General features: G+C 41.8%; 1 protein-coding gene across 2 annotated transcripts in view; it reads left to right on the top strand.

Moving 5' to 3' along the window:
- The first annotated feature begins 571 nt into the window (after window positions 1-571).
- The window catches only part of LOC137201261 (myosin-9-like), a 31,952-nt gene continuing 13,275 nt past the window's right edge, over window positions 572-19,248 (top strand). Inside the window, exons 1-9 of one of the 2 annotated variants that reach the window (XM_067616213.1) lie at window positions 572-809; window positions 12,535-12,866; window positions 14,510-14,666; window positions 15,887-15,914; window positions 16,084-16,177; window positions 16,957-16,977; window positions 18,607-18,699; window positions 18,797-18,860; window positions 19,069-19,167. In XM_067616213.1, the coding sequence (XP_067472314.1) occupies window positions 12,540-12,866; window positions 14,510-14,666; window positions 15,887-15,914; window positions 16,084-16,177; window positions 16,957-16,977; window positions 18,607-18,699; window positions 18,797-18,860; window positions 19,069-19,167 (883 nt within the window). In that variant the 5' untranslated portion in view covers window positions 572-809; window positions 12,535-12,539. The remainder of the gene's footprint in view (window positions 810-12,534; window positions 12,867-14,509; window positions 14,667-15,886; window positions 15,915-16,083; window positions 16,178-16,956; window positions 16,978-18,606; window positions 18,700-18,796; window positions 18,861-19,068; window positions 19,168-19,248) is intronic. The other variant, XM_067616214.1, reaches the window with a different exon arrangement.

Here is a 19,248-nt window from a genome sequence, read left to right as displayed (position 1 = left end):
TTGGAGGACTTTGTCTGGGCTGGAGGTGCCATTTTGGCAATTTGTTTTAGTGTGAATTCATATTTATCACTTTTTTGGGGGCTCTGACCTAAATTTTTTGCGGCCTCAATCTAAAATCTCGCCTAGGACAGCAACATAGTCAGGGGCGGCCCTGTATCAAATAGTTGGAGCCATCACTGCCTCTTATTTTCAAAGCAGAAGCCAGACTAGACCCTGTTGACACATGAGGGAAAACCTGGATGATGCAGTCCATCCTGAGAGTGACTGGTACTTATATGGTCATAAAAATCCTTAGTATGCACATACCTCTCTCATTAAACACAGCTTTATCTGTACCCCCCTCCCTCCTCTAAGCTCTTTCAAGTTCATTTTTTTCTGCTCCTGTTGCCCTGCCCAGTGGCTGTCACCCCTCCACCCGGGTACGCCTTCAGCAGAACATGATTGGCCCAAAGTGGGAGAATTATAGAAGACACGGCAGTCATTGGTTCAGAGGGGCGGTACAAGCGGGACGGTACCCGCCTCGTCCAGACCGCACCCCGGCTGGCTACGTACTGAGGGAAATTAAGCGAACCAGTGAGCAGCCAGTGGAAGAGGGAGGGCAGAAGGAAGAGGGGGAGAAAGAAAAAAAAAAGATAGAAAGAGTGACTGAAGCAGAGAAAGAGAGGGAGGAAACGAGCACTGTAGTTTAGCCTGAACTCTCTGAGAAGCTGCTGTCGACTGGAAAAGAAGTTTGACTCACGGCGACGCTGACTGAGCCACCTGGTTGTTGTTAGCCATCCTCTGAAAGGCGTCCTGCACCCAAAAAGCAGGTAATACTCTCAACTTATTTCTGCCTGCCATGCTCTCTCTTTCCCTCTGTGTACTCTTTCATATAACTCATTCAATCTGCTCAGCAAGTGCGCTGAACCAGGAAGCACGGGTTGCTACTTCATCGTTGCAACTTCAGCAACCCGACCTCCGGAACTAATTTAAACCGGGGTTTCTTCAACTTTGCAGCACCGCAGTACATTTAAGTTGTTATTCAAGCTTTAAAACACGCACCTGTGTGCGACATGTGAGCTCTAAAGCTCGACAAAACTACAACAGCAGCAGCAGCATTGTGGCAGCTGGCGAGAAGCTGAAGCCATAACGGCAGAGCAGGAAGTGATTCGCTTGAATGAGTCGCAGAAAAAGGCCGGTGAAGAGTTTTTGAGACCAACCGGGGAAGCAGATTGAAGAAAAGTTGAATTGAGACTACATGGATACAGCGGGAAGTGTATGAGTCAGTTTGTGGTTAAAGTTTTTGGTGTGCAGCGGCCAGAAACGGACGCTGTGTGTGTGTGGTCAGTAATATGTCTGCTTGCTGGCGGCATGACGTCACTTGGTTCACCGGTGGACTGAAGAAAAAAGAAAAAAGAAAAAAAAAAAAACGGCGCTGCGCTTTTCCGCCGCTGATCAGCTTAACCTCAGTGAAGCATGACATCTGCATGTCTGTGGACTTTGTCTTTCTGTCCCTATAGTTTCGATGCCAGCCTACAGGGCAACCTTCAAGAGGCTCTGACAAAAAGAGGAACACATTTGGCTGTGATTTAGTTCACAAGAGGTGAAAACTGATTATCTTCACCATGTGTTTCCTTCCCATTTTATGTAGATGGCTCATTAGATTGGACAAAATCTAATGAGTTGAAGTGATATGGTTATTTTTGCATGTTCAGTATATCTATTTGTTTATCAGTCATTGTTATATGTGATTTTTCAAAACATTGCATCATTTCTTTTTTATTCAACTTTTATTCAACCAGGATGCCTCTTGACATACATGATCTCTATTACAAGAGAGGCCTGTTGAAAATTGCAGCATAGAATACCAGGGTCACATAAAATATTTAGAACATTCACACATAACATAATACAGGACTTGAGAGTTGCACTTTAGGGTTGGGCCATATATCGATATTCTGTTGATATCATGATGTGAGCCTAAATATCATCTTTGATATTGGATATCAGGATATGGCATAAGGGTTGTCTCTTCCTGGTTTTAAAAGCTGCATTACAGTAAAGTGATGTCATTATCTGAACTTAACAGACTGTTCTAGCTGCTCTAGTATTTCTTTACTCACTTAGTCATTATAAACACATTACTGATGATTATTTATCAAATATCTCATTGTTTAAATATTTTGTGAAAGCAGTCATCCCTACAATATCGTTGCAATATTGATATTGAGGTATTTGGTTAAAAATGTTTTTGATATTTGATTTTGTCCATATCGCCCAGCCCTAGTTGCATTCTTCATAAAAGACATTTCCAGATGATGTTTGGGTGTGTAGTGTGAAACTACAGTTGTGTCAAATTCAGAACAGAATTTGGAGACTCTGAAGATTATTCATGTGGAGTTCCTGGTCTGATAAATGAAACTGGAGAACGCATTTAACAGAACTAAATGGGTATTGTCATACACAATTTGGGTTTTTTTTTATCGATTAGCCAGATTTTACTCAGAATAATTACTGAAATACACAATTATGTCATCTGAAAATGACCAGGTTTGTCTTCTAATTACCGTGCAGTCTGCTGTGACAAACATAAACCAGGCAACACAAGAGTTTTCCATGGTTTAAGAGATTTTATATTATTATTAAGCCAAGTTAAATCAATTATATTTCATAGCCCAATGTCATAAATCACAAATTTTCCCCAGCAAACTTAACAATCTCTAAAACCTACAAAACCTTCTAATCTTGGACTGTTGTTTTTCATCAGAGGAGGAGACATGCAGTTAATGTACAAATGTAATATGGAAATATTAGTTCAAACATATTATTAAGAAAAAATCTTTGAGTGTCAGATAAAGTGTAAAAGTGTTTGGAGTGCAGAATGTGAATCAGTAAAAAACATCAGATAACTTTGTCTTCAGATTATTGTCATTTCTTTCCATATTACCCAGCAACAGTCAGGACATAAGTGATCACAGGCATTTCATTTTTATTCATTCAGGCTCATACAAAAGCACATGTTACAGCACCAAACTCCATTTTTTTTTTTGATTCATGCAGACCAATCTTAGCAGGGTTCTTATAATCTCAGACTTGTCTCAGATCTGAGGTTTCACATTCTCTTCCGGCCTACCTCTGCCATTTTATTGTACACCTACAACACAAGTGTTATGCTATGTCAGTACAATTTGTGTTTGCTCTCTCAGATGGGACATCATTGTATTTGCACTTTGGGAAGCAAACAGACTCTGGTATGCTTGCACACCCTTCGGATTTTAAGTCAGAAAGGCGCTGCGTGGCTCAGTATTTGCAAAAAATTACTCATGAACTCAACCTCACGTCAGACTGTGCATCAAAGCGCTAACAACTCTGGTATTCCTCCACCAAACCTGCTTCTCATTGTACAAAGTGTTAGCGGTCTCACGGGGAGTGAGAGCAGCACCTTTTTTGCTTTCACTTGTAATCAGAGCCATAAACTTCTATCCAGCTGACGCTTGCCAACATGCAATTAAACCACAGTGTGAACATACCACATTAATAACTTTTGGATACTCAGGCATCCACATAGTGGTTCATGGTGAAATAGTCATTACAGTAGATGAATAAACAAACATATGTGTGTGTAGTAGTATGTAGCCTGTAAGCATTTCTTTATGAAGTTTTTCTGTGTCTCAGACGACACACCTACATAAAGCAGCGCTAGTCATTTACTGCTTGAGGAAGACATATCGGTAAATACTTATCCTTAAAGGGGCACGTTGGGTGACAGGTAGTATGTCATATCCTGTTATTGCATTTGAGTCATGAATTAAATTCAGCTCATGTATTGCGCAATGGCTTCTCTAGAGGCCAGTGATTCTCACTCATTGCCAGTTTTGGTGCATTTATGGAGCCCCCCACGGAGAGCGTTACATTCCATCAGTTGTGTGTCAGCAGTGTCCATACTTGAGGCCCCCTGGGAGATTTACTGTAGGCTAGACAAAATTAAACACAGACATCTTAAAATTTGAAACAAGGAGCTGGCTGTTCAATCTTCTCAAAATGATACAGTCTGAGTGAACATGCCTGTGGATGTTTAGATTTCATTGAAGGGCAGTCATCCTGTCTGAGGCAGATTGCCTTCAGGCCCTTTGCTTTTGTTGTAAATGTTAGCACAATGTGAGGAGGGCAGCGTGACACAGTTTGGCACACTGCAAACCACAGTTGTCTTCCGCTATGAAGTTTCAAAGAGGTTTTAAAATATGTGAGGTATTTCTCATCTTTTGTTTGTTTGTGTGTATGTGACCTCTTAACTGCATTCACCGGTCCAATTATATCTTCACCTCTGATTGTCTGTACGAGGCTGACAGAAGAGACACATGATAACACAGGCTGGAAAAGCTCACAAAAAGCGCTCTAAGCTAAAGCTTGAGCTAGAGCTGAAACAATTAATGGATTGATAGATTAGTCGATAGAGAGCAAATGAATCTACAACTATTCTGGTCATGAATTCATCGTTTGTCATTTATGAAGCAAATATGTCAAAAATTCACTGGCTCCAGCTTCTTAAATGTTAATATTTGCGATAGTAAATATATATTTTAAGGTTTTGGACTGTTCTTATGATAAAAGCTATTTGTTAAACTGTGATGGACGTATTTCCCTATTTTTGACATTTTATCAAAAAAAACTAACTAGCAGTAGACAATAAGAATTATCGTTAGTTTCAACCCTAGTCTGAGCCAAATCAGTCTATAATGTACAATATGTCCACATATCTATCAGCTTGTCCCAGACAATGAAAAGAGCTGAAAAGGAGGCTGTCAGATGGGGTGGTGCCAATGTTCTTTTCTCAGTACATTGCTTGTGCATTTTCTTTTAATACTTAATACTAGTAATACTTGTTGTTGATGATTGATAGGGTAGGGAAATGTCATGCATATCCTAGTTTTCTACAAGCCCCAGTCAGCTGAGATTCATTCATGCAGGCAAAACATTCCAGTCTGAGCGGAGACGGCTGAGATTCTCCATTAACCATGGCAGAGCTGATCATGCCACTCCTCGGTATGTAGTTATTGTGCTGCTTATAGTCAACACTGGGTGAAATTCACTTGTTTATCCAGAGGTAGACATAATGTCTGTTGTCAGACTGGTAATGGAGACGGTATCAAACAGACTTGGACACTCACCGTGAAGTGTGTGCACTCTTTACATTGTGCCATATTTCACTAATGTTGGTCTTTTAATTCAGGTCTTTCAAACAGCTACTTTTTCTTGAATGTTTTGTCTATTTATGTTCTGCCCAAAAATATTTCTTGGGGTTGACATGAACAGCATAATTAAGTTGCCTCAGTCAGAATGCTTGAACTGGCTTGGCTGGAGGATACATTTGCACCAGTGTCTGCTGTTGGTTTCCCATTTCCTTTTACTGCTGTTTATTTCTTACATTTCCTTGTTGTCTCAGCCTCTTCATCAGACCTTTCTCAGTGCCCCCTGTTGCCTGTCTGTGTTCTCCTTCATTTTCCCTTCCCGGACTCCCCCTACCTCCCCCTCCCTCCCTCCCTCACAGCACGCACCTGTAAGGGTACAATAGAACTGAACAATACCAGGAAATGGCTGTGCTCTGACTTCAACCACATACAGAAAGGAGTTATTCAGACTTGTGATCCCAAGGATGGACCTTGACCATGCCTCTTTTAATGATAACTTGTGGCCCAGTAGATAATACTGCTGTCTGCTTTGTGGTAATAAAGATGAGGTAGTGCTCCATCAGTGACCTACAGTCAGTAGTCTTCTCCGGCGTGCCAGTTTAATGATCCCAAGTTCCTGTTCGTTTAAGATTAGGTGACAGTCAGCACCTGGCTGTCTACTTGCCAACATAACTCCCTTGTAGAGAAGAGTAAGTTTATTGTAGTTGTCAAACATTTTAGGGATATTCTTAACACACTACTGTTGCCTCGCATTTGGCTCGTTACTGTAAATACAGGTGATACCAAGTGAAGTAAAACATTTTTACAGAAGGAAGAGATCTAATTGGTGGTGATTGCGGTCAAGCACAGTTGTGTTACTGTGTCAGAAAATGGAGTCTGTCCATGGTTTGGTGTGTGTAGGTGTGGGAGCTGCACACCTGGCGTGTTACTGTGTGAAGTGAGTGATACCTCAGAGATTGTGCAACACATTCACCACAGTCACTGAACTTTGAAACATGCTGCGTCTACCTTCTGGCGCCCATTAGACAATATATTCCCATGTCAATCTAAATCACACTGCACATCTGATACCAAGGTTGTCAAACTAGCATGTGGTCCTGAGGTCTGTGAGTGCATCATTTGATGAGATTGTTCAAATGAGATAGATTATATTGTCTGTTCATCATCTGAGTTTGCTTTCTTTACTGACTCAAAGGGAGTATCCCAGATAGAGATAACATGTGATAAGGCTAAAAAGAGCCATAAAATAATCCAGAAGGGTGAAGGAGATATAGGTTTAGAGGTGAAATACTGAAAGCAGATTGTCTTCACTGGGTCTGTCAGAAATGAACGACCGAGCTGTGCCAGTGCAGCATTCCTCTGAAAAAAAAGAATATTGCTGACAAAATTATTGCTGACAAACAGAAATGTGTATCTTAACTCCCCTCTGCATTCTTTCAGTGTCTGTTAAAAGGCTTACGTAACCCTCTGTCTATTTATTGAATGGGTCAATACTGTCAGGAGTGCTTTAGTAAAAGGGCAAACTGGTACTGTGCAGTATCTGTTCTGTTTTGTCAAAGAACCAGTCAATTGTGCACTCAGTGGTTTAATCAGATAGCTGTTTGAATGGTAGACATGGAATTTGTTCTATGACCCTGAAAATGATGTGCTTATCTCACCAACACCCTCTTTATAATTATCTGTCTTCCCTGTCATTTAACTTAAGTGTGCAACCGACGGTATGCAGAAAGTAAATTAGGGAGGAGTGTGTGAAAACTAGTTAGCAAGCGAGCGCTAATGGATATATGGCTGAAATAGGTGGCTAAAAGTAGTGAAGAAACGGTTGATTAGCTAAAAGTAACGGATAAATAGTTGAATAGTGAGCTTAAAGTAATAAACGGAGTGAGAGAAGATTCAACCCAAGTGGTGGTTTTGACTGTTTAATTATATTTAAAAAATGTAACACTGTTATCTGTCCATTTATCATCAATAATTAAATAAAATCCAATTAAATCAGTTCAGACTTAACATATTTGGAACATGACGGGTCGTTTCAAAGAAGGGGCACATCTGAGAGGGCTGTTGGGGTACATGAGACAAAAAAAAGTTGGGAACCACTGGTGTAGGTGAAGTACTGAGAGCTTTAGTAAGACCTTGAATGGGCCTCTAGTTGTAAATGGTGGATGGCATTGGCCAGCTTACAGTTCAAAGTGAAATTGGATCTTGGTCGGGGCAGGAATGTGAAAAGTAATGTGGAAAGTGATGCAGATCTGTCATGCAGTGCGGTTATTTTCCAGCAAGGGCTTAATTTACTTCTCAGTCTTCGGAGCCGCTCAGCGTGCGCTCAAGAAAACGCCACCTTCCCTCCTCCTTGAAAGACTCCACAACAAGTTCCACAAATGGCAAAATAGTTTTCTCAGTTTGTCATTTCCTCTTTTCCTCCCCTCTCTTCTCCTTGCCACACCCTTCCCACTTTCAGGGAAGGAGAGCGAAGGGGAGAGAGAGAGAGAGAGAGAGAGCGCGCGCTGATGTGTGAGCCCATAATGAATTTTGACTGACTCAGTACCCTTCCAGTCTTTGTCTGGCACCCACTCTCTGTTGCATGAGAGAGCAAACCACCAGTCGGTAGATCATTGGACAGTGAGGGGGATGAAAGTGGTACAGCCAAGACAAAAGAGGGACAGCAGTATTTGTTTGAAAGGGGGAACATAAACAGAAAGCAGTGACAACAGTACAAAACAATATTCACAACATGAGGAGGACAGCTGAGGACTGGCTCAGGTTAAGCCAGCCGGGATGTTGTGATGGGATGCAGTAGAGTGTTATTGACTGTGCTGTCATGCTATTAATATTCCTGTCAATGGGGCAGTCAACACAGCACAGCTAGTTTATGGGCTCCCTTAAGCCGGGCCAAGAGGGGAGATGCACAAATTTGACTGTACATGGTCATGCTGTGGTAAAAGTCGTCATTCTTGGGTTTTTACAGTAACTCAGGGAGAGTCAGTGTGGTGGAAAGGAATGAGAGGGAGTCTGATGGACGGACGGACGGACTCAGACTTAGAAAGACCAGGGTTGACCTGATTTCTAAACAGGACAACATTGACGGAAAAGGACGCTGCGTAGCTCTTCCCTCTTCCTCTCCTCTCCTCGATCCTCCTCCACCTCGCTCTCAAAGTCCTGCATTACTTCCTCCTTGTGTAACCACATTCTGGTCTCTGTGATGAGGCTAGTTTCTAAAACCGGCCTCCGCTCTCTTCCTCTTGTTATTTATTTTATGGTTCCTTTTCCTCTTTCATGTAGGCAGCTGCTTTGACTGGATACTTCCAACTCTGTTTTCATTTGGGCATTTTTAAAATATAATCCCTTAATGGTATTTCAGTCAGGCTCCATAAAGTTCAGAGATTTTTGGCAAGGGTTAGTTTTGGGATGACAGTGTCCTACCTACTGTCATGTATTCAGTTAATTGGTAATCCTTGTTATGATTAACTCGACCAGCTAATCTCATCATGAATGGGTCTCAACAGAATAGATGGTGAATGCTTTCACAGCTGAGCAGTGTTCGCAAAGTGACAAGGAATCAGGGAAAACCTTGATTGTTACAGGATTATGGAGAACCTGGCAGGGAGGCAGTGGGAACCTGAGCCATGAACTTGAAGTGTTGGGTGGGCGTGATTAATTTTATTGCACACCGTTTTATCTCAATGTCAAGTCATCATCCATGTCAGGCTCCACAAGGAAAGGCCTGGGTCCTAAATTTGTCCGATGGGAGTTTTTAATCCATCTTCTTCTCTCTACTTTCAATATAGAGCAGCGCTTGTCAAACTAGAATAGCTGAGTAATTTTAGTCCTCATGCCACTCTCTGGAGAGGTAGCTTGAAGTGTGTCACCGTTATCTGTGTCAAGCATGTGTGGCAGACATCAACAGACTGGACTTGTCTTTTTTTCTCCTTAACAAATAATGTCAGCAGCTTGCAGAAATATATAGTTTAGCTGTTTCTGTAGTGAAACATAAAACTCCCTGCAGTGAATGAACTTTGGTTCACGATTTATTAAGGTTGCTTCCTTTAAGCAATAGATGCTTAAATCATTTGAACAGTGAACAGATGGTGTCTGTATTTGTTAAAAGTATTTGAGATGCTGTTTTCATGGTGGCCTCCCTGCACTCGAAGCATGATGTTAAAACATAGCAAGCTAAAGCAACACCAGAGCCTGTGGGTGTGTTCAGTCTGTTCTATTTCACATCTTGTTTTTGGCAAACAACAAAGCAACAGGGATTATAATCAGCCATGGCTCATATTCAACCCTGCATGGGGCCAACTGATCCAAATATACTGGAAAAAGTAAAGGCGAAATGGACTCTAAAGGAGCATGGGAACATAGTCAAACACACACATGGACTGAGAGCTCTCAGGTCTGTTCGATCCATGCAGCCATGGGATGGGTGTATGCTTTCAGTGCGAGGTGATGCTGATCTCTTCTGAGTGATGAAACCCCTGAAGGCACACATGACCTTCTGACGTGATGGGAATAAGGGGAAGGCAAAAACAGGAAGGAAAGCCAGAGAATAGGTCTGAGAAAGATGTAAGGGGGGACATAATGGAACAGAGGACAAAAAATTTGTGGAATTCCTTTGCTTGCGGTCTCTCCTCTGATAAAGAGTGAGTATGGGAGGAATGTGACCCTGAAAAGACTGGATAAACAGAAGAGGGAGGGAGGGAGGGGAGGTGGGGGGGGCGGGGGGTGTTAGGATCCTGGAGAGGGAGAGGAGTGTGACTGAAGGCAGAGGAGGGCGAGTGGAGCCAGCTGAGAGGTATAGGAGGACTAATTTGCCCTGCTCTGTTACAGGATGGGGTCTGTAGACTAGAGATGAGTTTAGAGGGGGGGGGTGAGCAGTGATGGACGTCAGCTGTAGCGCAGCCTGACAGTGTTGATGGAGGATGGAGAGCGGCAGGGGTCATGAGAAGAATGGCTCTGCCTCTGCTTTCTTTCTCACAGATCAGGGTTAATGTGCTGGAACAGACGCAACCCCATTAAATTCAGCGACCTCTCTTTCGAAAGACTCTCAAGGGTCTGTCACCTCTTCTCAATACAGTTGTGGAATGTGTAGTTTGTATTTTGACAGGAGCATTGCCCTAGTTGATGTAACTTTGCAATATTTATTACCAGTACCCATTACTACGATGATGGTAACTAAAATAAAAGTCACTGTTATTTTGGAGAGACAATGTGTGAGCTATGCAGACAGGTGGTTTTTCCCCAGTCAACTTTCTTAGAAATGCTTAGAAATGTTCATTAATAAAAGTATTATTCTTGCATCGACTACACTGCACTGTTGTTTCCGAGCAATTTTTAAAAATGCTGAGCATGAGAATCAGGCACCAGTGTCCCATCCCACTGGACCACATTGCAATGCGAAATTAATCCCATGGATTATTTTAGTCATGATGAATATAAGAACGGGCTGAACCCGACCTCTGCTGTGATTTTCTAAGTGTTTGCATATGCAAACATGGCACTGCTCTGGGGACATTGAGAAAGGCTATAACGACCCTGGCAGTGGTGGGAGAAAGGTGTCACGCTCCCGCTGTGCTTAAATGATAATTGAGATGGTAAAGTCTGGGGCAACGGTGTCAGTGAAAGCACACCATGTTCAGTTAATTGCCCAGAGTCTCTCTGCACTCGCTCTAGTTGGGCTTCTCACACGGCCTTCCTCTCCCTCAATACTGGTAATACTTGTCTAGTCACTTTCTATGTGGGTTGAACCGCAGTACTCCCTGACAACATGTTATTTATGAGTTTTCAGGTGTATTAAAGCAGCTTGTGGAGCACTTATGCTGGCTCAAGATGTATACCAAAATTCAGCATGTAGTGTTTAATATCAGGACGTTTAATCTAGTTTGACAATTACCCTCCTCTTCAATCTGATCTGCTTATCAACCCAACCTTAAGAAACAAATTGTTTGAGGACAGTCCTCCTCAAAGTGCAAAATCAGTGCAGTTGTTACATAAGTTCTGTCTTTTAAAGCGCTCAGCAAATCTGCTTCACCAGTGACCCTTTTCCACTGCAGAAACCTGTTGGGAAATAAAGAGTTTTACCTGCATGGTGACTGCAATAACCTAGCCCCAGCTGTTGTTCCTGCACCTAAAAAGTCACTGCTCAAGATGTAGCATTTACTGATGGGTGGAGATCTCTGTACATCACGTCTCTTACTGGTTAAACACAAGCCTCAAGACTGCCACAGCTCACGGTCCACATACTGCCACAGCTGTTAACAGCATTCATTCAGAGTCATTGGTTGTTGTTAGTATCAATAATAGGACTCAGGATAGGAATATATTCAAGTGTTTTTAACTTTAAAACAAACACAGCACCTGATATCCCAACTAGACTAAAAAAGAGCAACACAAAGAGATACTAGGCTACAGAGAAACAATGAACAAGACAAACAATTCTTCATTTACTAATTCTTATGTACTAAATAAGAAAAATAACCAAGAATCATTACTTGAATACCAGAAACTGTAAAGGAACAAGACGACTTTGGGTGTTGTCTGCAAGATGTAGTGACTCAAATGAAGCTTTCCTCTTTTTAATCCTTCATCTCTTATCTTTGATCTTCACAGTTCTTTGAAGCAGAAAGAGACTTTTGATTCCTGATTTAGTAACCAGTTTTGGTTCCTGATACTATTTACTTGATAAGGGCCATGCCATTCCTGCAGAGGTATATGTTATCTCTCCAAGATCACCCACTGAACTCCCCTCCCCTCTCTGAACAGGCGCCCTGACCAACCCAGTAGAAACATTAATAAAGACATGCTCCTTCACAGGCTTCCGAACCAGCAGACAGACGTGTGTGTGTGTGTGTGTGATTGTGTGTGTGTGTGTTTGAGCACTCAGCCAACCTGGAGGCACCTCTGCTGTGAGATGGACATGAGTCCCTGTGATCCTGGGCAAATGTTTCTCCTCTGTCACCCAGATGGTCCAGCAGCTGGAAATTTGATTAAGTATCCACAGCAGTTGAGCAGGGAGCAACATGAAGCCTTGTTTGACATGGTTGTGCTTTATGTCGACCCAACCTAACTCGAGCAGACATTTCCTGTTGCACATCACATCAGTGGTGACCTTTGCATTCCTCAGATAGCATGTGAAGATGGAAGAATAGCAAAGGTCTAGTGCTGTAAACTCAACCTTTTCTTACACAACTACTCTGCCTTTTTTCTGCTGGATATTATTGAAGAAGTGTAGCAATAAACAAATATGCCCTACATATATATTAAAGCAACAAACATAACGAATGGTTTGATGTCAGAGTTTCTGACCTCTGTCAATGATAGTCTTAATTTTGTAGCACTAACCACAAACATTCTTTGTCTCTCTCTGAAACAGCCACCATGTCAGACGCAGACAAGTTCCTGTATGTGGACCGCAATCTGGTCAACAACCCGCTGGCACAGGCTGACTGGGCCACCAAGAAGCTGGTATGGGTGCCCTCGGAGCGCCTGGGCTTCGAAGCCGGCTCTGTGAAGGAGGAGCGCGGTGATGAGTGCGTGGTGGAGCTGGCAGACTCTGGTAAGAAGAGCAGGGTGAACAAGGATGACATCCAGAAGATGAACCCGCCCAAGTTCAGCAAGGTGGAGGACATGGCCGAGCTCACCTGCTTGAACGAAGCCTCCGTGCTGCACAACCTGAAGGAGAGATACTACTCTGGTCTCATTTATGTGAGTATGGAGCTGTCTTAAACACAAAAGGCCTTGAACAAAGCATTGATTCATACATTGTACCTCTTCTCTTCGTTGGATTGTACCTCATGTTTGCTGAAATGCAATGCAGCAGTGATGCATGAGGCTAATTTTAGTTTCTGTCCCACTTCTGGTTCCAGCGCTAGTGTATTTTTCCAAGACGATTCTTTGCAGTCTTCATTAACATTTTTAATGCCTATCTTGAGTTTTAGAATAAAATGCAGCTACATGTTATATTTCATATCCCTAGCGTTATGTTCCTGCTGTTACGTTACCATTGTCCGGGTAATGTTTTGGCTTGGTCTAAAGCATTTCCTTTAAATTCTTATGTAATCCCACTGGCTTATAGAAAATGATCTACCATGGCCTGTCTCCAAACCAATTTATCTCTCTGTCCAACCTCCTAATTACCTCCATTAGGCCCCATTGTTTTAGACAACCCATTGTGTGCAAATTGTCACAGCAAACAAAGAGTGCAATATGTTATTGTATGAATGGTATGCAAGCACTCTTTTCCTTCACCCTCTAACTCTGCCTCTCTCTTTTTTTTTTATTCTCTCTAATATGTTGTTAGCTCCCTCTCTCTCTTTCTCTCTCTCTCTCTCTCTCTCTCTCTCTCTCTCTCCCTCTCCCCCTCTCTGTGTTTGGAGTTATCTTGTAAACAGGAAGCTGCAGGGAACAATGCAGTGTGGGGTATGAGATGTGAAGACATAGCTGGGGAAGGAGGGAGGGGTTTCACAGTCCATTTTTTTTTCAAATGGACTTGGAATGTAAATGATGTTGTAACTGCTATTACTTCCCCCATAATTAATGCCATTTATCCCCATGTCCTGTGCTGGGAGTGATTTGGTCTCTCTGACTGTGTGGTGTGACCGAGGTCATATCAACACACCCCTTCCTCACTCCCTCCAGAGATCCAGGCTACGGTTGGCTGGAGTGCCTCTACGCTTTGTAGTCATTAGATTAACCATCTCTCAGGGGAGAGCGGGTACACAGCAGAGGGGAATATGCCTGGTGCAGAAATGTTGGAAGGGCAGCACAAGAATCCAGCAAGTTTTAGAAAAAAAAAAAAAAGAAATCTGAAGTTATGTTAGGAGTCTAGATACACAATCCGAATGTGGAAGAAAGAAAAGATTTAGTGGAGTTTATAGGAAGGAATGAAGGAGGGATTTACTTTTGGCCTGGAAGCAGAAAAGACAATTTACAATATACAACTGAGATAGCACTTGGCTAGCCTGTTAAGTAACTGTAGTCGTACATCGCTCATCGGTTTTAACTTGTAGCAGGGTGGGGTTGAGATTGCATAACGTAGGAGAGGACCAAATCAGAGTTCATGAGAAACTTTTAGCTTGGTGTTAAAGGGGGATGGGTAGGCTCAGCAAATGGAGAAACTTGTACAGCAGCATATGAAATAACCCAATCCATGATCTTGTTCCTGCACTGCACACTATTATATAAATCTCCATTGTGGTACATGTCCAGTTTCTAGGGTTTGGCTTAAAATCATTTCATCTATCCCATTTAACTCAAACACCCTCTTTCACTGGTACCTTCACCCTCCAGGTCTTATGCCATGTTCAAGTGCAGCTTTTTTTTAACCACCACCTCTATCTGTTCTGCAGACATACTCTGGCCTTTTCTGTGTCGTCATAAACCCTTACAAGAACCTGCCAATCTACTCAGAGGAGATTGTTGACATGTACAAGGGCAAGAAGAGGCATGAAATGCCGCCCCATATCTATGCCATCACTGACACATCTTACAGAAGCATGATGCAAGGTAAGTCACTGTCGCGGCGCTGACATTGCAAAACTTGCACAAGAACAATAAAGGCTTTATTGAAGAAAATATTATTGTGATGTTTGAAGTCTGTTGGCCTACAAGATGTTTTTTTTTTTCCTTTTGATTCAAACTTTTTCTCAAGCTTGTAATATGAATGTCTTTTAATATTGCATTGTTTTGAGTGGTGACACACAGGGCTATAAACTGCAAGGCTCCTAGGAAACAAAGTTTTATGCATACATACTGTAATAATGGCAGCTTATTTGCATCAGTACCCTCTTAAAAATGAACTGAGGTGAGAGTATCCTCTATATTGAGTTTGAGCCTTCAAATACAAGACAAGGGAGCTGCAGAGTATTGGAGTTGATACTAGCAGAGTATTTCATATGATTTACTGGCTCCACTGGCCTCAGCAAATACCAGACTCTAAATTCTAGCTAAGAAGGGTTGTATTTAATAAGAGGCCTTGTGCGGGAGAATGTACAGGGGATGGAAAAAAGTAAATCTGCAATAGATATTAATTTTGTTAAGCTCATATTTCTTGCTCTGGAGACAGATTTTGAAGACAATAGTTTACAGCCATTATGTTAAACAAATATCCTGTCATGTGCTCCTCTTCCTTTGCTAATGCACATTTCCTGTGTTTGGCATACTGTATGTCGTCTTACTTTTTTCTTTTTTTTTCCCTCCCTCTTACTCTTACCGCATTTTGTAATTATGCAGTGTTTTGTGACTGATGAACCAGTGAGTTGAATCAACAGTTATGACAAAAACCTGAACATTACAAGCACCTAATTGGTATTTCCTGCAGGGCTATTGTTTTGTAATGTGATTCTTTAGTGCACCTCCTGTATGTATTGTCTTAGTTTGGCAGCACATCCCCATTTTAGGCCTGTTTCCCTGATGTGCTGAGCTCTGTCATCTGTCATGCGTACCACCCAAACTACTCCCCTTCCCACTAGTGCTCTTTTTCTCCATTTTTGGCTCCAGGAAAGAGTTCAGACCACAACGGGTAATTAGCCAGTAAGTGTGAAACCCAGCAGCACCTCCTACAGTTACAGGAAGCCAGATATTGATTTCCTGTCTGTGGCCAATGCACTTCCTGTTGTACAGATGAACTGTATGCGCTGTGGCGATAACATATGCTCGCTTGGAATATGCAGCATTGTTGTTTTTGCAAAGTTTGAATGATCAATATTTGTACTTCTTTTCTGCAGATCGTGAAGACCAGTCCATTCTTTGCACGTGAGTTACACACATCACATACATACATTAAAGAAGCAATCCTTCTGTTATATTAACTTTTTTTAATCAACATTTTGTGTTTTAGAACATACTTTTCTCAGTCTATTTCTGTCCCTCTACTCCCTGTTTAGTTTTTGACTCTCTATTGTTCTCTGTTTGTCTCATATAGAGGAGAGTCTGGTGCTGGTAAGACAGAGAACACCAAAAAGGTCATCCAGTATCTGGCTCACGTGGCCTCCTCTCACAAGACCAAGAAAGATCAGGTCAGTCCTGCTTCTCATCTACCCTGTTCATCCTTCAAACCTTCCTCCCATTACTCTTTTACATCACCCAGTTGTGCCTTTTTTTATCTTTCATCTTACTCTCTCATCTCTCACTTCACTCCACTCCTCTTTCTTTTTTATTTGATTCATTTTCAAGGGAGACACAAGCCCTAATTCCTTCAGTCCTTCAGTCACAGGACCAACATTTTCCTCGTCCTCTGCTCACTTCACCAACCAACTTTTTCATTGTTACTATGATGTGTATCAGTATGTTTGTGTGTGTGTGTGTGTAAGTGTTCACCAGTGCTACTGGCACTTAACATTAAATGACTGTTAATCCATCATTACATTGTTGTATTCAAACATTTTATTTTCTGCAGTAGCTGCCACAGAAAAAGAACTGCCATCAAAGGAAAAATGGGCAATCAAGATAATAGCCCTGGAGGTTCAGAAAAACAATGGTGCAGATTTAAAGGCTGAACTGAAAAACTCCTGGCACTGACATGTTATATAGACCAGAGGCCTTACTTCATCTGTCATGTATTCGGTTTTGCTGATTTCACCGCATCAAAAAATAAAACTCAGTCGACCACCAAGAGTCGAGCATTACGTCAGACTTCACCGGAAAACTTGCACCACTGTTATCTGAACTGCCAGCGGTATGATAGATGCTGCTCAAAGTGACCCAGTGGGGTTCAATAAAAAAAACAAAAAAAAACACATCAGTATCTATCATCCTTTTTTTTGAGGTTGTTGTATTTCTCTTTTCCCATCAACAGAACAGCTCGATCCTGTCACATGTGAGTTAACTCTCTCCCTCCATTCGCTCTTCCTCCCCACCTGCTTCTATCATCACCCTCTTCCTCCAACCCCGCCCTCACCCCTCATTCTCCATCCTCCTCTCACTGGAGCGCACTTTTGTGGTCGCTTTGTATTCAGGGGCAGAGGTGACGTGTTTTGCTAGCCAATAGGAAGTCAAGAGGAAGTTTGTTTGCAGATCAGTGGCAACCGTATGTGTTCCTGTGAAAAATTCAGCCAGACAATAGTAGGATAAGAGGGGAGGGGTCTTCGCTGAAAAAATACAGCGCTTTTTAGACCGTGTGTCAAGAGCTGATAGTCTGGTTGAATTTTTCATAATTTCTGTTGCTCTGTAACTCTGTTCGTGCATCTGAATCCAAAATTTAAGTGTCCTTCTATCTTTGTGCATAAGAAATTTTGCTTGAGAAGCGTGTGTTCATATGAGATCTGTTGCCAACATCCTGCTCAATTCCTGCTGATTATATGAGAAGCTCTGGACAGACACACTGCTGTCTCACGGAGCTGAAATGTCAAAGGTATCAAAGGTTTATACAAAGTGACATGATGAAGAAACAGAATCAGATTTGCTGTATGGCTTGTGAAGAATTTAATAATCCACGGCCTTCAGTCTGTGATCTTTCAGAATCACTCAGGAAAACTTCATAAATTACGCTCAGGTTCACTGCCAAATATGTCTCTTTCAGTACTTTTATACACAGCAGAAGGCCATTGCTATGAATTCTTACACCTTCATGTATCTCAACATGTAATATGGTCTTTACCTATGAATCAGTAGAATGGTAGCTTTTAAATTTTAGCTGATGCAATTCCATATTTTTCCTGGATGGATATGAACGACCATCAGCCAAATGGGAGTGTGAAGTTATGCATCTGTGGAGATCTGCTGCAACAGAAAGGCCTTTCTAAAAAAGCACATATGCCTAGAAAACCAGTTTTTGGAAAAATGCTGGGTAAAAACATGCAAGTTTATGCTTTAGCCTGGTGTGAAGTAGATGCAGAGACTTCACTGTAAGCTAGTAGATATTTAATGTAACCAGGTGACAAATTATGCTGAAGCTGGAAGGAGGTGCAGTTTGCTTGTTCTTTCTGAATTGTTCTGCTCTGGGTATCGGGTGATGGGTTACTGATGAGGCTCACAGGGTCTCTGGGTGTTTGCAGATTTGGGCACTAACATGACATTATGTGTGGGGGAAAATGCTTGGGTGCAATGTGTGTGTTTGTGTGTATTTCTGGTGTGTGTGTGTGTGTGTGTGTGTGTGTGTGTGTATGGTATCCCTACTTTTTTCTCTCTTTTTAAAAAAATGTTTTGTACAATGTTGTCCCTTCTCCTTGGACGTAAGTACATGTTGTGTAAGTTATCACATACCACCATGTCAACATGAACCAAACTAATTAGTTTCTCACAATGAAGAAACATTCTAGTAATTTCTAGATCATAATCTAGATTATTATATAAAGTTTCCACAATACACCGCAGTGAATTACTCAACGCAACAATTCAACAGTGCAATTCACACAAAACCAAAGGTAGTGTTTAATGACGGGCAAATGGAAAAATGGAAAAAAATGTTCTTTATATTTTGCTTTGCTGTTCTCCTCATGTCCACCAGGGGGAGCTGGAGAAGCAGCTGCTGCAGGCTAACCCCATCCTTGAGGCCTTTGGAAATGCAAAGACAGTCAAAAATGACAACTCCTCCCGATTTGTAAGACTTAGTGCCACGTCTTGTTTTTAAGACTTCTTACAAACTGCCTGTTGTCCAACTGAACTGTTCAAAACACCTTTTTTTTCTCCTCCTCAAGGGAAAATTCATCAGGATCAACTTTGATGTCAATGGTTACATTGTCGGTGCCAATATTGAAACTTGTATCCTTGATACTGTGTGGTCACTGCTTCTCTTTTGAATCGAAGACATTGTATTACTTGATCTTGTTTTCAATGCAAGATCAATTAGTCCAAGCATTTAGGATCACTGCAAGAATTTGAAAGTGTCTCACTACAACATAAAAATTGGTTTGCAGAGCTTTGTCGTGCCTAGTATCAGAAAACTTGTCCTTAACTGACTGACCACTAGACTTGTTGGAGAAATCCCGTGCCATCCGTCAGGCCAAGGATGAAAGGACCTTTCATATCTTCTACTACTTGCTCACAGGGGCTGGAGATAAATTGCGTGGTAAGCATCATATTATAAGACGCTCTATTAGATATAAGAATTCCTTAAGGATTTTCACAGTAGTGGTGATTGTGTTTCCTT

The sequence above is a fragment of the Thunnus thynnus genome, chromosome 17, assembly GCF_963924715.1.
Source record: "Thunnus thynnus chromosome 17, fThuThy2.1, whole genome shotgun sequence".
In the NCBI taxonomy this organism is placed as follows: domain Eukaryota; kingdom Metazoa; phylum Chordata; class Actinopteri; order Scombriformes; family Scombridae; genus Thunnus; species Thunnus thynnus.
The sequence above is the reverse complement of the archived record's forward strand: the minus strand, read 5'-3'. Positions and strand labels throughout refer to the sequence as shown.